This window comes from Martes martes, assembly GCF_963455335.1.
Source record: "Martes martes genome assembly, chromosome: 8".
Classification (NCBI taxonomy): domain Eukaryota; kingdom Metazoa; phylum Chordata; class Mammalia; order Carnivora; family Mustelidae; genus Martes; species Martes martes.
In genome coordinates this window covers 3,626,626-3,650,248 of record NC_137895.1, presented here as the reverse complement: position 1 = coordinate 3,650,248, position 23,623 = coordinate 3,626,626, and the positions used below count along the sequence as shown (strand labels likewise).

The 23,623-nt window shown below is 47.0% G+C and overlaps 1 protein-coding gene across 7 annotated transcripts in view; it reads left to right on the top strand.

Annotated features, from left to right (window-relative positions):
• The window catches only part of PPARA (peroxisome proliferator activated receptor alpha), a 70,375-nt gene extending 46,825 nt beyond the window's left edge, over positions 1-23,550 (top strand). For all 7 annotated transcript variants that reach the window (XM_080810578.1, XM_080810581.1, XM_080810579.1 and 4 more), the window contains 5 exons: positions 5,899-6,059; positions 7,133-7,271; positions 8,069-8,271; positions 13,981-14,428; positions 16,638-23,550. In XM_080810578.1, the coding sequence (XP_080666704.1) occupies positions 5,899-6,059; positions 7,133-7,271; positions 8,069-8,271; positions 13,981-14,428; positions 16,638-16,885 (1,199 nt within the window). In that variant the 3' untranslated portion in view covers positions 16,886-23,550. The remainder of the gene's footprint in view (positions 1-5,898; positions 6,060-7,132; positions 7,272-8,068; positions 8,272-13,980; positions 14,429-16,637) is intronic.
• The last annotated feature ends 73 nt before the right edge of the window (positions 23,551-23,623 follow it).

Here is a 23,623-nt window from a genome sequence, read left to right as displayed (position 1 = left end):
GTAAGAGCAAGGGTTTGCGGGGAGAGAGTTCCATCCTGGTCTTCAACCAATTCCAAGGAACTCTGTGGCAAAAACAAAGAGGGGAAGCTTACAAAAGTGATCACATTGAAGCGTCTGCGACACACACCCCTGACCCTGGGCCCCTGGCCTTCCAGGCCCTGGGTGTGCGGTTGTGTTGTGGTTGATCCTTTTTGTCATTTGGCGTCACCTCTCGCTTCTTAAAATCTTGCTTCGTTTCCTTCCCAGGTTCTCCAGGGCTGGTGGGACTAGCTAATTTGAGATGAGATTACCGCTTCTTCGTAAATTAGATTTTTACATCCCTCGGTGGTATTTCTGCATTATGTAAATTGCTTCCGTGGAAGGGCCGTCTATAAAATGTATTCACTTTAAACTTTACACCCAGGAGAACAGATGGGCGAGGCTGCTGCGAGGCCAATCTATCTTTCTCCCCCGATTTTCCTTCGCAACTTTATGGCACACAGTAAACTGCACATAGTTAACGTGTACAATTTGATGTGTACACACACATTTTGAGTGTGAAACCATCACCACAATGAAAACAGTGACCAAACCCATCACCTCCAAATTTATTTGTGCTCTTTTATAAACCCTCTTCCCCACCCCTTGGTCTCCCTCCCTCCCCTGAGCAACATCAATCTTTCTCTCATTATAGATCTGTCTGTAGCTCCTAGAGTTTCATATAAAAAGAATAACGTGGTAGGTGTTCTTTTCAGCTGGCTTCTTTCACTCATCAAAATTCTTTTGAGATTCATTTGCATCGAAGCACATACCAGAAGCTCCGGTTTTTTATGTGTTGTGTGGATGCGCACTGTTTCTTTACCCACACAGCTGTCGGTGAACATATCAGTTGCTTCTGGGTATCAGCTGTTGCAAATGATGCTGCTGAGAACATTCAAGTCCAAGTCTCTCTGTGGACGTGTGCTTTCGCTTCTCTCCGCTAAATACCTAGGAGCGATTGGCTGGGACGTAAGGTAGACGCATGTGTGACTTTTAAGAAACTGCCAAAGTCTTTTCCAGAACAGTATATCACTTCTTTTTTTTAAAGATTTTATTTATCTGACAGAGAGAGAGAGAGAGCGCGCGCACAAGCAGAGAGAGAAGCAGGAGAGGGAGAGGGAGAAGCAGGCTCCCCGCCGAGCAGGGAGTATGATGTGGGGCTCGATCCCAGGACTCCAGGATCATGACATGAACCGAAGGCAGACGCTTAACTGGCTGAGCCACCCAGGCGCCCCTGTAAATATTTTCAATGAAGCATAGTTGACACACAATGTTACATCAGCTTCCGGTATACAACACAGTGATTTCACAGTTGCGTGCATGACACAGTGCTCTCTGCTACGCACCATCACCGTCTGTCGCCATACAGTGTTATCACGAGAGTTCAGACCATACTTGCAATGCTGTACGTCTCTGCCCCGTGACTTGCTTATGTGATAACTCCAAGCTTGTGCCTCATACGTACACATCTTCTTGGATGACATTTCTGTCCAAACCTTTGGCCCATTTTTAAATTGAGTGGCTTCCTTGCTTTTGACTGTTGAGAGGTATTCAGATATTCTGGATACAAGTATTGTATCAGGTGTGATTTCTGGATAGCTTCTCCTCGTCTGTGGCCTGTCTTTTCCTTCCCTTAGCAGTGGTTTTCAAAACACAGAAGTCCTTAATTTTGAAGAAGTGCAATTTGTCAGTGTTTTTTTTTTTCCCCCATGGATCCTGCTTTCTGTGTCATAGTTAAGAAATACTTGCCTCACCCAGAGTCACTTTATCCTGTAAGTTTGACATTTTTTAGGTTTTACATTTTTGCCCTAGCTCTACGGAATTTGTCTAGATCTATTGAATTAATTTTCATATATGCCTCAAAACTCATTTCTTTTTTCTCTCTCTCTTTTGCATTTGTAATTGTTTTCACAGACTTTATTAAAAAGACTGTTATCTCCACTGTACGGCCTTTATGTCATCGTCAAAAATCAATAGGTTTACGTGCCTGGGCCTGTTTCAGTTCCGTTTGTTTGTCTCATTTGACACCAGTGCCACTAATTTCTGCTTACTGTAGCTGTATCATAAGGCCTGAAGGCAAGTTTCACTAAATTCTCCAACTTTATTCTTCTTTCCTGAAGATGTTTTGGGTGTGCTGGTAGTTTTAGAATCAGTTTTTCAATTTCTACCAAAAAAGCCTGCTGAGTCCGATTGGGATTGCCTTAAGTCAAAAGATCAATGTGGGGAGAATTGACGTCTTACCAACACCAAGCCTTCTGAACCATGAACTTATTTCCCCTCTTGGATAGCTCTTCATTAATTTCTTTCGGGGGGGGGGTGGCGCCTGGGTGGCTCAGTTGTTAAGCGTCTGCCTTCGGCAGGTCATGATCCCAGAGTCCTGGGATCCCTCTGTCTCTCCCCACCACCTGGCTTGTATGTGCTCTCTTTTGCTCTCTCTGTCAAATAAATAAAATCTTCAAAAAAATTTTCTCTCTGCAATGTTTTCTAGTTTTTAGTGTACGCATCTTTCATATTTTGGGGGTCATGTTCACTGCCAAGTGTTTCATATTTTATAGGTTTTTAGAATTTTCTGCACAGGTAATTATGTCATCTGTACATAAAGACAGTTTTGCTTCTTCCTTTTTAAGCTGGATGCCTTTATTTCTTTTTCTTGCCTTATTACACTGGTTGGAAATCTCCAGTATAATGTTGAATAAGGAGACACCCTTGCCTTATTCCTGATCTCAGTCTTTCACCCCTAAGTATGACAATAACCGTTTTTCATAGATACCCTTTCCTAGATTGAAGAAGTTCTCCTTCCCAGTTTTCTGTGAGTTTTTATCAGAAGTTAATGTTGGATTTTGTCCAATACTATTTCTTCATCTAGTAGGATGATCAAGTGACTTCTCTTTTTTTACTTGGTTGATACAGCGAATTATACTATTTAATTTTCAAAGATTAGGTCAACTTTGTATTCCCAGAATAAATCCTATTTGGTCATAATGGATTGACTTTTCTGTACATGGTGGACTTGTTAAAATTTTGTTAAGAATTTTTGTGTCTTTGTTCATGAATGATACTGGTTCTAGTTTTCCTGTAAAATCTTTATCTGGTTTTGGTATCAGATTAATGCTGGCCTCATGGCATGAATTAGGAAATACCCCCTCCTCTACAGTTTTCTGTATTTCTGTGGAATTGATACTAGTTCTTCCTTAAATGGGTGGTATATTTCACTTATGAAGCTTTTTTTTTTTTCCATCTTATTTCTCTCAGTGTTTGATTTTGGATAGGTTTTTTGTTTTGTTTTGTTTTTGTTTTTGTTTTTGTTTTTGTTTTTTGCTGTATCTCACATTTACTAATCTTTTCTTCTGCAGTGTCTAAGCCGGCTCTGATCCCATCCAGTGTATTTCTCACACTAGGTGGTGTAGTCTTACTCACTAGAGGTGCCATGTGGTGCTTTTCCACCCAGTCTCTAGTCTTTCTTCCTGCTCCTTGAACGCATTAGGATACAGTCATAACTTTAATCATCTGTGTTTGTTCAGGTGTAGCCTAACCCTGAAATCATGACCTGAGCGGAAATCAAGAGTTGGGCGCTTAGCCAACTAAGTCACCCTGGTGCCCCTGTAATTTTTTTTATCGGATGCCATGCATTGTGAACTTTGTTCATGATGGATATTTTTGTATTCCCATAAATACTTCTGAGGTCTGTTCTGGGACGCAGTTAAGTTACTTGGAAAATGTTTGACCTTTTGGGTCCTGTGTTAGATGGAACCATAAAAGTATTAAGTCTGCCCCAATACTGAGGCAAAATCATTCTGAGTCCCTTACCTGATGGCCTACGGATTCTGAGGCTTTCACCGTGAGAGGTGGTCACAGGACTATATCCAGCCGTGTCAGAGTCCTGGCTGCTGCTCCCCTGTCCTTTCAGGTTGCTGCTGGAGTGTCTTCTCTTTCAGGCTCTCTTAGCGGATGGAGCAAAGAGATATGGGTATGTTCTAACCCACGTATACCCATAGGTCCCCAAACATTTCTGTATGTCACCATTTGTATCTCTGTTTATTGTGCTGATGCCTGCGGCACTAACCCGCCACCACATGGGTCGTTCTCACCTCTCCCAGCCGATCTGCTAGCTCCTGCTCCCACAGTGAGAGGCCTGGCCCCCACGCCACCGTTCCTTCCATCCATGGTCTGTCTCCGGTCTACACAGTGGTGGCATCAGGGTGGCTAACCTGTCCCCTGTGGGAGCTGCTTTCTCCACGGACACCCCAAGCTGACACGCAGCTCCTTTGCCTTTGGTCTCATAGATGCCACTCCTTTCCAAGTTGCCTTGGGTGGGGTCTTCTCCACACCTCCTTCAGGGAAGCCATTCTGTGCATGTGTGACACAGTGAGCTCGCTTTGTCACACTCTACATTCCCCCAGCATAGTTCCCCAATCTCCTCAATTTTTATTTGCGCACATGAAGGCTCACTCTGTACTGTAAAGTTCTGTGGGTTTTGACAAAGGCATCACGTTGTGTCTTCACCATGATGTTTTCATATGAATTGTTTCACCATCTCCAAAAATCTGTTTTACCTGTTCACCTACCTCCCACCCTCCCCCAGCAACTCACCTTTGTGCCAGACCTATGATTCAGCTTCCCCAAAACATCAGATATTTGGATCGTACAGTTTATAACCTTTCAGACTGGCTTTCCCTTCTTATCCTTTCACCTATCGAAGGGCATCTTGGTTGCTTCTGTTTTGGGGAGATTAACACTAAAGCTGATATAGACATTCATGTGTAGGTTTTTGTGTGAACTTAGTCCTCAGATCACTTGGCTAAATACCTCGGAGCGTAATTCCTTTAAGACTGTTCTGCCAAACTGTCCTCCAGTGTGGCTGCACCATTCTGCGTTCCCACGAGCCACGGGCGAGCATTCCTGTCGCTGCGTGTCCTCACCAGCATGCGCTATTGTCAGGGCTTTGTTTGTTTAATTTAATTTAATTTTTAAAAAGGTTTACTTATTTATTTAAGAAAGCAAGAGCATGCATGTGCACAAGCAGAGGGAGAGGCAGAGGGAGAAGAAGCAGGCGCCCTGCTGAGGAGAGAGCCTGACACGGGACTCGATCCCAGGACCCCGAGATCATGACCTGCACCAAAGGCAGACGCTCAGCCCACTGAGTCCCCCAGGTGCCCCAGTGCTTGTCTGTTTGTTTTCGCCAGTCTGATAGGTGCATAGGGACGTCTAATTTTAATTCACAATTTCCAAATGGCAAGTGATACTGATTTGCTACCATTCTTCAGTGAGGCGTCTGTTCAGATCTTCTGCCTGTTTTTTTAATTGAGCGGTTTGTTTTATTGTTGAGTTTTAAGACTTTTCTGTGTATTTTGGATACAAGTCTTTTATGAGATGTGTGTGTTGCGAACACTGTCTCCCTGCCCGTGGCTTGTCTTTTTCATTCTCTTGGCAGTGTCTTCTGCAGAGCAGAAAGAAGTTTTTAATTTTAAGGAAGTCAGCTTAATTTTTTTCAATCTTTCCTGGAGTGTTGCTTCCGGTGTTGCCCACATGGATTTTCGTCCTGTATTGTGGTGTGATTTACGGAGTTAACATTTGCAGAGGAGTGGAGGGAAGCAAAGTAAAAATTGTGCGTAGGCTGCGCCGGGGTCAGGGGTCGGGGGGAGACAGCTGGGTGTGTGGGTCCAGAACCCAGGGGCGGTCCAGCCGCTTTGCGGATGTCACCGCAGTAACTGGAGGCACACAGGCGGGGGTGGGACAGCCCAGGACAGGGGCCAGCCCAGGCCGGAGCTCTGCCTCCTGGCCAGCGCCTCCTCACACGCAGTCGTGTCCTCTTGAACCTGGCATAGACATCGACGGCAACGTTGTCTGGAACGCTCATCGGTCTTTCTCCTCTGTTCTCAGACACCCTCTCACCAGCCTCGAGCCCCTCGTCGGTCACGTACCCAGTGGCGGCCGGTAGTGCTGATGAACCTTCCAGCATAGCCTTGAACATTGAATGTAGGATCTGTGGGGACAAAGCTTCAGGCTACCATTACGGAGTTCACGCGTGTGAAGGCTGTAAGGTACGGTGGACCCCAGCAGGGGAGAGTGTCCCTGCTCGGGACAATGGCTGCTTCTTTTTAAACACAGATTTTGATCATCACTAAAAGGATCTGTCAGTCAGCGGTGTCAGGCCCCCACATCGTGCTTTTAGGACTTTGTGTACACTCTCAGCTTCGGTATTTCATGTACCTAATACGCGCAGTGTCTCGTCATCTCAGTGTTCGGTTAAAATCCGAAATCTTCCCCTGTGCATGCTGAGACGGTTTACTGACTTTGGAAGACACCACAGCCCTTCCTGGTGCAGGCACAACCCACGTCCTTGACAGCATCGCCGCACCCGAGCCCGGGCTGGCCTCGGAGGCCTGGGCTGGGGGGAGAAAGGGCCACACTGCCTTCCGACGGGCAGAATTCTCTCTTCAGCCTCCTCGTGCTCCTGGCCTGCTCTGGCCATCCCCACTTTACAGACTTAGAGATCCAGCTGAGGGAAGGCGCCAACCTCCCTCCTGCCCCCCAAGAAATTGCTGTCCCTGCTCCCGCGGGCGCACAAGCCTTCTGACCATGAACTTGTGAAAGAAGCTACTTGCAGAGTAACTTCCCCCCGGGTTGTGGCTGAGTTCCTGTTGTTACATTTTGTTTCTCATGGACTAAATACTAAAGGTTCTTACTGGGTAGAGTTTAAGATAAGCTTTTGTAAAGCGTGAACGTTCTTTACAAACAGGTGGCTGCCTTTTATGAGTTCATTATAATTTTTGTCTTGAGGGGGCCTAGTATTCTCTTACACAGAGATCTGTGCAGTCACAGATCTGGACGTGAGTTGGGGAGGGAAAGCGACACTTGCACAAATTGGGACTAAGTGACTCTGGGAGACGATAACCGTTGTCTTCCCAAGCCAGACAAGGATGTCTTGAAACGACTTTGAATTTTGCCTCATCTTGTTAGTTTTTCTTCTTACGTGTAATGAAATTTAAATTTTTCAGTTTGTCCCAATGAAGTCAGGCTTCTTAGAACGATTTTACTAATTTCAGTTCATTTGAAAAGTACAGCAAATGAACGACAAGAAACACCCCTCCCCAACCTTGCGTCCATCCCATAGGGTTTCTTCCGGCGAACCATCCGGCTGAAGCTGGCCTATGACAGATGTGACCGCAGCTGCAAGATTCAGAAAAAGAACCGCAATAAGTGCCAATACTGTCGTTTCCACAAGTGCCTTTCGGTCGGGATGTCCCACAACGGTAGGTAAGGTTGTCTAGTGCGCTTCTGCGGCCCGCGCCTCAGCCCACCTCCCTTGTCTGGTCGCCACGGACTGTGTTTTGAATGAATGCGCGGCAGCACGTAGTGCCCAGATAGCCTGAGAAGGGAAAAGCGTCACGTAGCTGAGACGCAGCAGAGCTCCCGAAATTCCTCTTAGACACTTCGCACGGTAAGACTTTGACTGAAGGTTTGCAGACCGGATGGAAATCCCCCTGGGATGCCAGTGTGGTCGCAGCGTCCCCACAAAGCACGTGTGTGGCGAATATCGTTATTCTGAACCCTGCTGTCATTTTAGAAGGCGCCAGTGATGACAGGAAGGTAGATCTAAAATGACTAGTTCCCAGGGGTCGCAGGTCTACCTTGTGGACAAAGAAAAAGGTGTCCCATGAAGTCACCCTAGGGGTTACTGCCGTCTCCTCAAACTAGGGTCAAGTTTGGACCTCATGATAATGAGGTCAATTAGGACAATTGTCCTAAAGGACAATTTTGAACCTTTGACTGATCCTACTGACGAAACGAGTGAGGGTGTCGCCTTGCCTTTTAGCCTCTTGAAGAAGCCCAGAGTTGATGGAGGGCTGAGTTTCATTTTCCTCTCTCAGGAATAGAGAGAGCAGTACAATGCAGTACAACGTAGACTAGTCCCGACGGGGTGGCTTTGGTTCGCGGTTGAATTCTCGGCGCACACTCTCCACCCAGAGGCCCGTCCCCTGCCGTGCACCCTGATGCTCACCTCCGCTCGCTTCCCGTTCTCTCCCGTGGCCCCCCTCCCCGCCCCCAGCAATTCGCTTCGGACGAATGCCAAGATCTGAAAAAGCAAAACTGAAAGCGGAAATTCTCACCTGCGAACATGACCCAGAAGATGCAGAAACGGCAGATCTGAAGTCCCTCGCCAAGAGAATTTACGAGGCCTACCTCAAGAACTTCAACATGAACAAGGTCAAGGCCCGGGTCATCCTGGCGGGGAAGGCCAGCAACAACCCGGTGGGTGGCCTGGCTGCTGCTTGTTCTCCCGCCTGAGGCGGCCCCTGGCCGCAGGGAGGGGCTGGGGGGACCAAGGTTGGGTGTTGGGAAGGCGGTGTCGGTCCCAGCGACAGCGGATGGAGGCAGCTTGTCAGCAACTCCTATCTTCTGGGCTCGCTCTACCTCAGAGCTCCTAGCAACCAGGCATCATAATGACTCTGTAATTAATACACCAAAAAAAAAAAAGAAAGGAAAGGAAAAATCTGGTTAATAGCTTAGGGTCATTTCTTAAGTGCATTTTTAAAAAATCCTCTATTTTTTTCCCTTAAATCTCTATTTTATTTTATTTTTTTATTTTTTTTTAAGATTTTATTTATTTATTTGACAGGCAGAGATCACAAGTAGGCAGAGAGGCAGGCAGAGAGAGAGAGAGGAGGAAGCAGGCTCCCTGCCAAGCAGAGAGCCCAATGCGGGGCTCTATCCCAGGACCCCGGGATCACGAGCCGAAGGCAGAGGCTTCAGCCCACTGAGCCACCCAGGTGCCCCTAAATCTCTATTTTAATGCCAGAAAATGAAAGCATTTTCTTTCACGCAACACGTGTTCTGGCATCCTTCCCCTAAATCTCCCTCCTCTCCTACCCCCCACTCCACAGTCCCCCACCCACCCCACTCCTGTTTTTTCAGTGAAAAGGCAAGGACATCTCTGGGTTTAGACAGGGCTATTCATTTACAGAAACTTTGTCTTCTCTGGACAGTTCTGGGCCTTTTCCGAAGTGTACTGCTACCTGCCCCTGACCCCATGGGCCACTCAGTCTCTGTGTCCATTGCTGAACTGATCTCACAGCTAATTCAAAGAAGGGCCAGCCCAGGGTTGGCTAATGAAGATAGTTTGCTTTTTTCCTACGAGCATGGCACAACAGGTTTAATTCGTACTAATGAGTAGCTTAAAGCAATCCTGATTGGGAATTACAAGCTGGAATTTTTAGTCACAGGAAAATGAGGTATTTCACAAGCTACTTACTCTCATGAACAAACCAAACCTCTCTTTTACTGAGTCTTTAATTCTTCAGTAAAATTCTCCAATTAAATGGGCGGAGACATTTCAAAATGGCTCAGGCAAACTCTAGGACATCGGTAAAGCCGTACCCGTGGTGCGAGGCCTCAGGGGCTTGTATAAATTAGACCCTTTCTGGACCATGAGGGTGACAGCAAACTAACCTTTTAATTTGGAATTTCTCTCCTGGAAATGGTTAGGAGAGCCCCATATTAGAGGAACCAAAACTTCCGATCTCTTTGAGATCTTCTGTCTCTCTCTTGGGTTTTTAAAGGGGAACTTAAAAGTTAACTTGACTCTGAACCAAACACTCTTGTTTAATATTAGTTTCATTCCCACGGAACATCTTTCTGCATATACCACTGAGATCCGCACGCTCTTGGAGGGAGCCCTGTCCTTGGCCAGAGCTTGGAGCTCCCAATGCGGGACACAGGGTTTGCTTTTCTATTTCCTGTTGCCTGTAGATCACATAACACGAAGACCTACAGCTCGACTAGGACTGATGAGGGGCTGGATGGGCCAGGAGAGGGATGCTGTGGGAGGCTGGTGGGGAAAACGGTGGAGGGAGGGTCTTGGGAGGAGGAAGGAAGCTGCAGGAAGCGTGTAGATCCCATTGTTTTGGGGAAGGGTGGCTGTTAGCTGAGGGCAGGGGCTGATGGGTGGGATAGTGAATGTTTCTGTCTGGACATGCGGCTGGTTTGAGCCACTGAGATTTCAGAACCGGAGGCCAGAAAACCGCCAGGGCCCTGAGTGAGCTAGCTGGCCAGGGCTCATCAGGGCCCTGGCTGCCCTGTGATTCGAGGGCGACAGGAACGGAAGCAGAGCCGAGGCACAGAGGACACATCAGTGCGATCTGAACTTGGCTTCCAAAAGACGTGCTTTTCAACGTCTTAAAAAGTTAGTGTGTTGACATGTGAGGTGTTAATATCACAAGACTCCGGAAGGCCACATGCAGTGAGACGGTGAGGAGCGTTCAAGTCTGTGTCTCTCCTGTGAGGTTTGCAACCAGGGGCTCGGGCCCTCCCACCCCTGCCCCAGCCTCTGCTGGTGCTAGAAGCTAGTTGCACCTCTGGGAACTAGGGGAGGGTGTTCGGTTCAAACGGACAAACAGTTCTTCAGCACTGACTGTGCCAGGTGACAGTCATGCAAAAGCACTGGTCTGATGTCACAGACCATCGTGACTTTCTTCATTCAAATGAAGGGCACCGCATACGTTTATCTTAAAGGTTCCCATATAGCTCGGAATTGTTGGGAATAGTCTTTAGAGTGTTTGAATGTTTTCACTTATGGACAGTCTGTGTCCCCTGAGAAGATTGAGGAATTTTAGACAAAATCATGGGTCCTTTGTAGCCAGTCAGTAACAAAGTCAGGTGTCTTGTCAGAGAAGAATGAACCAAGCAAGGGGATAAATTTTGGGCATGTGACTGAGAATAGATTCTAATGTGCGTTTTGAAAAGGGCTTCCAACATTATTCTTAGCGCTTCGAGATCTTTGAGACCAGGGGCCCCCCAGGCGCCATCCCGAAATGGCTTTGGGGGATGATGAACCACGTGGTGGGGTTTTGCCCGCGGTGTTACATTGAAATATTACATCGACAACTTAAGGTGCCTTAAGATTTAAAAAACATACTTAATGGGGCGCCTGGGTGGCTCAGTGGGTTAAAGCCTCTGCCTTTGGCTCAGGTCATGATCTCAGGGTCCTGGGATCAAGTCCCGCATCGGGCTCTCTGCTCAGCGGGGAGCCTGCTTCCTCCTCTCTCTCTGCCTGCCTCTCTGCTTGCCTCTCTGCCTACTTGTGTCTGTCTGTCAAATAAATAAATAAAATCTTTAAAAAAAAATACTTAATATTTTTTACCATTTCTTGAAATGTGTAGTAAAACCTAACCAAAAGCTTATTAAATGGTTTCATCCAAAACAATTCTACCAAGAAATCACAGTTTTTTCCTAAAAGATGGTGCTGCCTGCACTTTATGCAGAAAATGCTATTTAGATGTATGTAAAGATGAGTTTTTGTCGGTAGTGTCATTAACACACACAGAACACCATCAGGCGTGTGCACGAGTGGTAGATGTCAGTTAGGAGAACCTTCTGGTCTCGGTGGGGAGTGATGGGTGGAGGGGGCTGGGCGGCTTTCTGCCTCCTGCTACTTAAACTCGTGACAACATGCTTTATTTATCTGAAATGACCACCTGTGATGTCAGATACATTCATATTCAAACTTAAGTATAAAAGGCGCATTCCATAATTAAATATAAGCAGCATGGATTTTTTTAAAATAGTCCTATCAACAGTGTTTATCAAGCGTGTTAGTATATGCATTCTCTCTCGAGCTTCCATAAACATTGGTTTCTAAATGTTAGCACTGGCTTTGAATTCAGATGGTTTCTAATTTTGTCTGTTAATGAGGCCCTGCCTTCTTAAAATCCAAGTGATAATTTTATAAAAATGAAATGAAGTATTTGTACCAGTTACTTCCCCATTTACGAGAGTATGTTTCACATAAAACTAGTCCCAGGCGGGTTTCATGGGCCTGTGTCATGTTTCACACGGAGCTTTACCTGCTGTCACTGTCCTGAACTTCTTCATCATTTTTGAAAGAGGGGCCCCACATTTTCATCTCGCCCGGAGTCCTGCAAATTCCGTGGCCAGTCCCGTGCCAGTCATGTGAGATGCTCCAGCAAAGGATGCAAGTGCTCTGGGATCACACACTTGGGGAACCGCTGCCCAGCCTATCCCTGTTCCTGAAGCTTCCCACCACACACCCCCGCAGTAGAGACTCTGGAAGGACCTAACTTCATTTAACTCAGCGTTTCCCAAATTTGTTTGGGCCACACAACTTTTGTTTTTATTTCTGCCGAAGGTTACAAAGCCAGTGATACAGCCAAGGTGGCCTACTAGTGTATTTTCTGGAAATTGAAGGGATAGTGCCATGTATCCTTCAAAAGCATCCCTCCAGCCCACCCTAAAGTGATAATTCCTTCAATCTGAGCAACTTCCTAGGACACAGAACTGCCCCCAAACTTTCCCTAAACAACAGTAATCAGGACTGCTTTTACAGTCTTTGAGGGGAGACGGTTTTTAGTCCTCCTTAACCAGACTTGAGATAGTCAGGACTTCGACTTTGAATTTTGTATTCAGAATGTTTTCACTCACACACAGGTAATTTTTTGAGTATCCCTTTTCTTCAGATGTAGAATCAAATTATTGTTGTTGGTTTTTTTTTTTCTTTTTGGTCCAGTGCTGTACTGCGAATTCTAGTTTTATTTAAACATTTCTAAGACAATGCCTTGTATTGTTCCAACGTGCCTGCCTTGCTTCTGAGACAAGGACACCCTCCAGGTGCCCTGAAGGTGGTTTCATGCTGTGGTTCCTCCAGATGCTCTTGGGGGCCCAGGAATAGGGGCCACATCGTGCTCTGGGGCCAGATAGAGTGTCAGTGACACGCTTTGCCCACGGGCAGAGTGAGTCTTAAAACCATGAGCTGCTTATGCCATTCTACATTTATGTATTCTGGTAGGAACGGAAAATGATGCTTTAGCCCACCTCATTACTGGTCTGTAGAACACATTATAAATCAGAGATCCCCTAGAGACTGTCATTTCTTCTGCTCTGCACACAGATCTGGTGTACATTTTGGCCAGCAGCACAAAATATTTACGTCCATTCCCCTGTGCCCCACCAGATATATAATCCCTTCTGGGCATGCTGGCCTCAAATAACAGGGCCAACCGTCTCCTCTTCTCCACTAGATACTTGGAAAATGGCAGGACCCGTGGTCTTAGAAGCAAATGGTATATGGCAACGTGTGGACTGCCGGCCCAGGGGTTTGTGCTCGTTCCAGAACACAGAGCACTGGAGTGCAGATCTGAGGAAGTGAAGGTTCTTTAAGATTTTCCCAGGTGGCCCCCAGAGAGCAAGGGCTTATCAATGGTCTCCTGCTTATTGCTATGCAAACACCAACTTCCGGAGTTCTATCTATTTACGTACCAAATTCACTCATGCTGTAGTCAGGGTCAGGTAACGACGGTTATCTCTGAAGTTCGTAAAATGGTAAAATTAAGAATTACTGTAGGGTGAGCGAAAGAGGTGAAGGCACACATTTTTAGTTATAAAATTAATAGGCCTGGGGATGAAAAGGACAGCATGAGGACTGTGGTCAGTAATACTGTAGTTACGTTGTCTGGTGACCCCACTCAAGGGGTGGGTACTGCCTGAGGTGTAGACGTGTTGAACCGCTACACTGTGCACCTCAAACTCATATACCATTGTATGTCAGCTGTTCTTCAGTGATAAAAATTTAAAAATTACTGTAGTTAGGGCCACTGCAGTAGTAGTCAGGAGTTCAGAAAATCTTATAAAAGTATCAAAAGTGCTTTGCAAATATGCTCTTGTTAGCTTTATTGCCCAAATCAGGACTTCCCTTTCATAGCGATGAAATCCCCACCCGGTGTCAGGCAGTGATGATACTTACCTTACGGATTTAGATCGCTAGATCTCCATAAATGTCTTTGTGTCCCCAGCCAACTTTGAGGTTGTTTAAGGACGAAGACGGCATTTTGTTCGTATCGCGCTTCTCCGCAGGTGATCTGCAGACACTGGCTGCTCATCGGTTCATTGATAATTAAGAGGACAGCCTGTCACCGGCGACCTGGCTCATTTCCGTGTCTTTCGTTGCAGCCCTTTGTCATACACGACATGGAGACATTGTGTATGGCCGAGAAGACTCTGGTGGCCAAGTTGGTGGCCAACGGCATCCAGAACAAGGAGGCGGAAGTCCGCATCTTCCACTGCTGCCAGTGCACGTCTGTGGAGACCGTCACCGAGCTCACCGAGTTTGCCAAGTCCATCCCTGGCTTTGCCAACTTGGACTTGAACGATCAGGTCACTTTGCTGAAATACGGAGTTTATGAGGCCATATTTGCCATGCTGTCTTCTGTGATGAATAAAGATGGGATGCTGGTGGCATATGGAAATGGTTTTATAACTCGTGAATTCCTGAAGAGCCTAAGGAAGCCGTTTTGTGATATCATGGAACCCAAGTTTGATTTTGCGATGAAGTTCAACGCGCTGGAGCTGGACGACAGCGATATCTCCCTCTTTGTGGCTGCTATAATTTGCTGCGGAGGTAAGTCACTGACCAAATCTGGTGCCATGTCCCCTGCACCCTCCTCTCCCGAAGGATGGCAGTAAATCTGTCTGTGCATGAGTGGGGCATGGTGAAGCACGCACCAGCAGGCGGGGGGGCGTCTGAGAGCCCCTGCGTCACCACCAAGGAGAATTAAGTGAGAATTCTATCATACCATATCATATTCTAGCATACATTCTTACAGTTACATACATATTTGTATATTATATGAATACGTTCCATTCATAACTATGTTATATACATAATAGTCTATTTCTGATTATAACATAATCATCAACTGTAATTTGCTAGGTATAATGGTAATACAATTTTTATCTAATAGATATCTAATATCTAATACATATTAGATAGGATCATAATATATGGTATATATTATTATTGTCATGTAATTCTGTTATTATAGTATTATATCCATATTATAGACGGCATTCTGTGAAGTGCCAGGCAGATGTTAGTACAGTTTATCTCACTATTGGTATATTCTGTCTCATAATGAAACCTGTCAGTAGCCAACTGGCGGTGTTTGCAGTTCGCTTTGCCAAAGGAAATGGACCCCAGTGAAGGAGAATGTGGGCCTCTCTGCAGGGAAGCTGGCTCCGCAGCTCCCAGAACTTTGGCTCAAGGTCCTGTTCCTTTAAATAACCCTGTCCTGATATAAGAAGGTCATCCCTGTACTGTAAACTCAGCTGACCTTACCCAGTCTGGGGGAGACTGATGGGGCGACCGCCGCCCACTGCGAGAAACCGTGCTGTGCCCCGCAGGTGGCTGACATGCAGAGCTGAGGCCGGCCACAGCTGCCCAGACTGCGGAAGCTCCACAAGGCCTGTCCCTGCTACTATCCAGCTGCGTGCGGTCAGCTGGCGCCCTTGTGCCCCGGCAAGCAATGGAAACTATAGGGCAGTTATACGTCAGCTACTCTTGTCCTCTGTATGCTCAAGATGTAGTGCTGTGGGTAAAAGGCAACCGCATGAACCTTTATAGGAGTAGGACACAGTTCTCTAGAAGAAATTACAATCCTGATCGGTCCTGGGGTGCCTGGGCGGCTCAGCGTCCAACTCTTGATTTCGGCTCAGGTCATGAACTCAGGGTCGTAGGTCGAGCCCTGCATCAGGCCTTGCGCTGAGTGGGGAGCCTGCTTCAGATTCTCTCTGTCCCTCAGCCCCTTCCTGCCACGTGCGCTCTTTCTCTCACTCAAAAAAAAATCATGGATCAATCCTATTTATAGAAAAGGATCAAGTGTGATACATATTAAACCTTACGAGGGCGATTCACTTTCTGTTTCTTTTAATCTGTTTAAAAAGTGAGTAATTAGATTCATTTCACAACCAAAAAAGCAACGAAGGAAATCCACATCCTTTGCAACACTTTTAATGATCCTAGTAAGGACTGAGGCTTTAAAGAGAGCACTGCCTCTTGGACAGGGGGACAGGGATGGAGACAGAGACGGGGTGGGTTCTGGACCCAAGGCAGGACACGTGTTCTTGGGCTGTCCCGAGAGGTCCAGTGCCTGTGGTTGAGCGTCCCCAGGGAGGGCATGTGGTGTGCTCGCTGACCTGCCGGCCCCAGATCTCAGGCCTCCCTGGGGCTCAGCAGCATCTGGTACAGCCGGCATCTGCCACTCACATGTCACTCCTCCGTCTATGCAGCTGACTCATATAGGAAGACTCATAGCATTCCTACCCCTTACAGTGCTTTATACCACAAAACCCAGCCCAACACAATCACACTCCTTCACACAGTTATGGAAAACTTGAAACCAAATATTTAGTTTTCACTCAAGAAGATGTATTTCACTTCATATTATGCAAAACTGGTTGTTTTAATCATCATTGTAATATATGGTTACTCCTAATGTTTTTGGGTTTTTCCCCGGACCAGTGGTAATGGGTCCATGGCCCCAAAATGAAAGGGCCATGCTGTAGAGTAGTCGGTCGATTTAAGGCAGTATACAAATATTGAGGACCGAGTATTTGTCCCATCTACCCAACAGTCCCAGTGACTTTTGGGAGAATCAAAAGACTTCTTGCAGAATCAAGTTCTGTCTTCCAGCCGAGTCGACATTATCGAAAGGTGGAATAACAAAGAAAGGCCACATAAATAAGAATGTTTGGTTTCCCCAACCGATAAACAGTTATGAGTCTTCAGTGGGGTGATCATCACAGACATCTCTTCTTTCTTTTGAGAACAGATCGTCCCGGCCTTCTAAACGTGGGACACATTGAAAAAATGCAGGAGGGCATCGTGCACGTGCTCAAACTTCACTTGCAGACCAACCACCCAGACAACATCTTTCTCTTCCCAAAACTCCTTCAAAAAATGGCGGACCTCCGGCAGCTCGTCACTGAGCACGCGCAGCTCGTGCAGGTCATCAAAAAGACCGAGTCTGACGCCGCCCTGCACCCGCTGCTGCAAGAAATCTACAGGGACATGTACTGATGGATTGAAGGTAAAACACCCAGGCCACGTGCCAAGGACTTCTAAAGTCGACAGCACTACAGATGGGAAACGGAGCAACATCCACTTTGCACAAATTCCACCATTTTCACCTTAGAGAATGGGATGGATGAGCCTTAGGTAACCGGGACCCTAGACCACATTTCTTTCTTTTTCACACCAGTACTTCTGAGAGCGTGCAAAGTATTGAAATGGTGGGGACGGGTAGCTATAAGCAGTTCTTAGAAAATTAAGGGGAATGATGCCCAGTGGTTTGATTTTAACTCACTATGTTAATCAATGCAGATTTCTTGATATCACATGAATAACGTAGCGCTGAATTAACTGGTGACCTCGAAATATGTGGTCTGTCTTCTCCTTTTGCCACCTTTGGCTGTTGTGCTCCCTTATCATTTTTAAACTAATCAGCACTTTTTAACTTTTATAATCCTGTAAATCTAGATGAATCCAAAGTTTAAGTACTTTTTAAAAAGCAGCAAAATATTTATTGGAAAGACCTTAATTCTGTTTCCTGAATTTGAAGGCAGACAGCATGCTGTTTCTTAATCATAGGATCTAAAATTTCAAAGGATCGTTTGATAAACTATCGGAACGCAGCAGTGGCAGTCGGTCGGTTTTCACTGTGCTCATGGTTGCGACTTAGGTGGAAGGGCCTATTTCCAGGCTTGTGTAGACGATCCCAGAAAGCCGCATCTCGAGACTCCCCCTGGAATCGATTCTCTGCCTGCTTTGAGCTGGCGTCGGGGCAGCAGGAGCAAGACAAACGGGAAGTGTGTCAGCTCTCCGTCCCTCTGACCTGCTCCCTATCAAATGGGAACCAACCGAGTCGGGTTGTTTGGGGGCCATGATAGCATTCTGGGGGGCAAACGGACAAGTTGCTTGTCAGTGTTCCTCTGGGCCCCGTGTGTCAAGGCAGCTCCTTGGTCTTTTCATGTGCTGCTTTCTAACGTGCGCAGCTTTATTTTTTTAACTCTTGGTGGCAGTAGCTGCACCCGAGGGTAGAAGGTGAGGCAAACAGGACTTTAGAGCATGGGCCCTGGGGGGACCATGTGGAGAATGAGTGGGGCAGACACAGCGTCCTTCATGGGGCAGTTTTCCGATTACATTCGGAAGGCAGCTTTCCTAACACCTGAAATACTTGTTTTGGCCTAAACTCCGGTGTGGTTCTGAAAGCAGTGTTCTTCATGGTTCTCATCCAGGGCATGTGGATCTAGAAAGACTCTCTCTTTCTGTCCACCATAGTACGTAAATGTCCTGTGAGGGGATTTGCAGCTGCCCTGCCCTCCAGGCCAGCCAGGCCTGAGCCTGCCAGAGCTTGAAGTGGAAGCCGGAGAGGAGGGGTGCGGGGGACCCCCCTGGCCACCTGCCTCTGACCCCCTGCCTCCTGGCAGCTCTTAGGACCTGGTTGTGCCTTTGGCGCCCCTCCCCCTCTGTCTCTAGAAAACTTGTCTCTGGAAGGTCACTCTACTACTTGCTGTCAAGGAATGATTAGGATTGAGATTGATCAAGATCCCAAGGTCAGCATCCTGGAAATGCGAAAGGAGAGAGAATGATAAAACTGTGAGGTTTCAACTAGAAAAGGCAAATGTGACAACAGGCACGTCCTTCTCAAAATTAAACCGTAGTGGTAGTTTTCATTTTTATTTTGTTGAGAGGTCCAATCAAAGGATCTGTTGGAAGCAAATAAAAGTATTTCCATGTATGAGTGACACCTGTCAAGAGGTCACACAAAGTCAGAGGGCATGTCCGTGTGGGAGTTCTTCCTTAAGACAAGGCCCCCTGGGCCGCTGCTGCATCTGTGTCGCCTCCGTCGTCCACTGGCCTTTCTTCTCATAGGCCCCACGTGGATGCCATTCATAGACATGGCCTCAGAAAGGGACCCTCGAGATTCAGGCTTTCAGCAAAGTCACTCAGTCATGGTTCTGTTTTCATAAAACTTACTTTTAAAAAGCTCCTTATCTCATGCATTCTGCTACCGAAGGCATGGGTTCTGTGTTCCTAGTGTCAGTGAGCATTTGGCTCTCTTGGAGCCCAGCTAGACGCCCAGAGACACTCCCGGTGAGGCCACAAAGGAGGCTGCAGAGACTGCGGCTCGAAAGTCACTTAAATTCGTTCACTGGTACAGATAGGAAGAAAATCACAGATTCAGGCCACCTAATTGAAGATTTCTCAGACCAGATTTGTCAGATATGGACAAATTATTCACCAGTTCAAAATACTGTCGTATTTCCAGTAGGCGCTCGTTAAAGCACATTTATTGCCTGCTGGGTTTCAGCAGACATCAGCATGAAGTGGGGTAGATCTGACAGAACAGGTTTGAGAAGCCTCAGACCAGGGCACGGAGCCCCCCCTCTGCTGGGGAACTCGGCACGCGATGCAACTCCCCGTGCCACCACCTTGACACCCTTAGACAAGTCACTGTCTGTAGCCACAAGTGCCAAATGCCTCAGAAACCACAAAATTACCAACACCCTTTGTCTGTCGGCCTGATAAGGATGATTCCTGAATCCAGCAGCCAACTCCAGCTTGGGAGCTGGCCTGGCCCTCTCTCCCTAGTCCCACAGCGTCCCTCCCCTTCATCCTCCTGGGCATTTCCAGCTGGGTGTCCCATACGCAGAATCCTGCCCCTGCCACGCTGAGGGCTGTGCATGCCGGGGGCCGTTTTGGGGAAGCCCAGCATCTTCAAAATCAGGATGCAGGCAAATGTAGCAGCACGAGCGGGAGGCAGTGACACTTTGGGAATCCTCAGAGTGCCAGTGAGCTGCTCCTTTCTTCCCACCTTGCTCTCGAGTTTCCCTGTGGCCTTGTAGCTCTCAGATGAGATGCACTCCAGGCATCTCCCTGAGCAGCAGGTGTACATATATCAAAAAGAATGTGAAGTCCAGGAGAAGAACCTTGGTGCACAGTGCATGCAGGAATGCCCACGAGAGCTATTCTAAAGGGACTCTTTGTTTTAAGAACAAGAATATATTCTTCTGCATTTTGGATGCATTTCTTACATTGGGCCAGCTGAAACTCTAAGGAAACAAACAGCCTCAAGGATCGTGTGGGCGTTCCAGAGACAGGGCAGCATCCTGAGATCTGAGCAGAAGCTCTAGCGAGGCACAAGTTTAATGTGTGATGATAAGTAAACTATTAATTTAGCAACTACTGTTTCCCCAAATCTATAGCATAACAGCTACCTCAATACAGGACATCAAAAGGCACAGTTAAAGTTAAGGTACGTGGAACACTGGGGGTCCTTTTGCAGCACCTACAGTCAGATCATTTATGAGTAAGATTCCAAAGTTACTCACCTTTGCATGATTGCACACCGAGAGGTGGAAGGTCATGTGAGTCCTTAAAGGCACTTTTGGTGGTTTAAAGGGTACCTCCAAGATACACACATGCAGAAGCTGCTGCCCCAGTTTGGTGGCCCTGAGGTGGAGCATGACCCCGGTCTGGAAGTGGGAACAGTCACTGGCCACAGTGACCCACCCTGCTCCTCGGTTGTGGCTGCTGGCTCAGGGAGAGACCCTGCCGGATGAGGCGGGAAGCAGATGCCTCCGGGCCGATTAGCTGGGCAGGGACTGTCCAAGGTGCACTTGGGCCTCTGTGCTGCCTCTGGGCACTTCCTGCCTCCTCCTTGCTTCTTCAAACCACCAAGCACCTTAGATACCTTAGATACCTACCCACTGCATACATGATGGTTGTGGTTTTTGGGGTTTGTTTTTTTTGTCTCTACCCAGTGGCCACACCTGTCTCTGGAATGTCTTACAAAACCCCTTCAGAGAGGGGTGCGCTGTTTCAACCAACCTGCACCTCAGGTGTTCCCGGTGGGGTCACTCGCTTAAAGCCTTTAAGTTCACAGCTGTGATGTCCATTCAGGACGGCAAGGACATCCCACTGTGGAAGTCGCCAGCTACGATCAGTGCGACCCACGGAGCGCTCACTGATTATTAACAAGTGTCCGTGGAAGCTTTTCCCCACGTACCGAGTCTTCACGGCATTGGCACAGCCCGGCACCCGGTGGCTCCAAAGCCAGGCTCCTTGTGCTTGTTCTTCTCCTCTTAAATGTGGCCCTGCTTCTCTTAACTCTTGGTCCAAGCTGATTTATAGGGTTCCCCTGGGATTAAGGATTCTTGCCAGGCTCCAAAGTTTGCAGCCTATGTTTTTTTGCTGGGATATAAATATATATACGTATATTATATATATTTAGGTGCCATTTTAATAGAATTCAGGAAAATGGTCATTGACCTCCAGCCCGTGACATGCACCGGAGTTAAGAACAAAGGCCGTGAACTTTCGTCTGACTCAGGAGACGAGATCCATTAATTTCTCGGGAAACCACAAGGCAAATTAGAGGTGATATTGAAAGTTTTAGAAGAAGAAAAAAAAGACAATGAATCTTCATGTGTCAGTTTAAGGAATTAGAGAGTTCTCTCCGTCATGCTGTTTTTGTGCAGTGCCGCTGGGTGTCTTAATACTTCCGTGGAGTGGGCCGAGGCTTGTAAAGGCTTTGGGGGTGGCCCACGTATCAGGACAGCAAGTGAGAGGCTGGCGGCCAGGGTGCGGTCTGAGCTGCCCTTGCAGCATGAGGCCTGGGACGCCTTCTCAGGTCTAGCGTGGGGCCCTCAGCGGACCATTTGCTTCTCGACATTTCAGTCTGAGACAAGGACAAGTGTCACCGTGTACCACCCTACCTCAGGAAAGTGGGGGGGACCATGTGATGTGGCCCAGCTGAAATACATACAGCCACATCCTTTTGGAATTCCTTGCCAAACAGAACAGACTAACCTGCACCCATGTTCAAAGTCACATCTTGATGGAAGCAATGGGGAACGTCAAGGACCCCAGTGGCGCTGGCTCTTCAGTGCATTATCTGCCAAAATAAAAGAAAAAAAGAAAAAAAACTTTTTTTTTTTTTTTGAATGTCAGAGATAGGGAGATAGGGTTAAGACCTGGATCAGGTTTTTTTATTTGTTTGCTAGTTTGGGTCCGGTGTGAAGAACTTCCCCAGGTGCTTCTCTAGAGAAGGGAATCTACCAACCTCCTCCTCCCTTACCCTTCTCCCCACACCCAACATCTAAACTTCCTTCACTGTTAATTCAACAGACTGCAGCATTGTGCAGACCAGCACAGGGACCCGCCCCCTCCGTGAGCCACCCACCCAGGTGAGCCCCGAGAGGAGGGCTCTTGGCCTGGAGGGGTCCTCCAGCCTCAGCATGGCCTTCTCAGGGCAGGGAGGTCAAGCTTCCGGCCTTGAAGATATGCGAGTGACCAATCTTTCCAAAGTAAAATCATTCACTTTTGGAAACTATCTTCTCTTAAAAAGCACAGTCTGTTCCTTTTTTCAGGCCTAAAAACAAACTAACAAAAAAAAAAAAAAATTACCTCACAATAGATGAATACCACTCAGTACCCTTTCCAGTAAGGTCATAGTATTTGCGTTTGAGCATTATTTTTCCTACACTGTATGGTACATAGAACTATGTTTGTAGCTATATCTTAAATACTAGGATTCAAGTTTAAGAAAAAGTTTAGTATAAATATTTTACTAACTTATAATCATGCATCTAGTAACAAAGATTGGGATTCTTTTGAAATCAGTATTAGTTGACATACACTCTTAGTAGCCTGGCTCTTGGAACCTACCGGAAACACAAAGGATGCTGGACTATGACATACGATCGCGCGCGCACACACACACACACACACACACAGCTTTTTGTCTCTCCCAAGCCACACAGTTTATTTCCCTGTATAAATCTGTTCCCCTCATCATGCCTCACATGCAAGCACAAGCGAGTCTGTCTTCACCGTCTCTCCCGGCAAGGGGGCCAGAGACCCAGGTCCAGAGTCACTTACCGCCCCCAGCAGTATCCTGATGAAGACCTGAACTATTCCTGGGCCGCGGGTCGCAGTCTGCTCTTCAGGGAATTACTACCTGTGGGTTATTACCAAAGCACTCGGGCAATCCAAAATCTTCAGATGGGATATTTGCACCACTGGTTCTCTGGCAACGCCCGGATGGCCCAGCCTGAAGCATGTAACAGAAACCACAGACCCCGTGAGTCCCCCTGGGTCATTCTCAGTATCTCAGCAGAACTTCTTGATGTCCACAGGGCCGTGGTGCTGAGAGCAACTGACCGACACGTCAGAACATTAGATGGGTACAGATTTCCAAAGCAAGACTGAGCTCGGTTTCTTGGTGTATTTATCATTACCACTCTGGTGCCTTATACTCTCCCAGTCTTCAGTAGACCCCTTGTCTTCATATTAAACAAGAGCAGTTCCAAAGGAGATCTTTTAGAGCAGGTACTGAGGCCTCTCTCTGGGTCTGGGCGGAGGGGGCATCCAGGGCCTCAGGGAGCAGGTGTGTGCACAGAAGAGCAAATGGAATCTTCCGAGTCACATTAACCAACAGCGGTTCCAAGCAATTAGAAAATGACTATAAGGTAACTTTTTAATTTTTAAAAAAATCTTCGGTCTTATTCTGTTTCCTGCTAGGAGATTGAACTGATCACGTATGTTGATTTATATACTGAATTTATGGGAATGTACAGGTTTGGAATGTCCTACTGTAAGACTGATGAATGTAAGGATTTAATTTCAGGGTACAGCGTTGCCTTAATGGTTTTAAAAAATAAAACTATTTTTTAAAATTAGTTGGTGAGTTCTGAGTGATGCCATGAGATGAACGTTTAGTTTGAAAGTCCCCGGCTGTAGCATCTGCCCTCA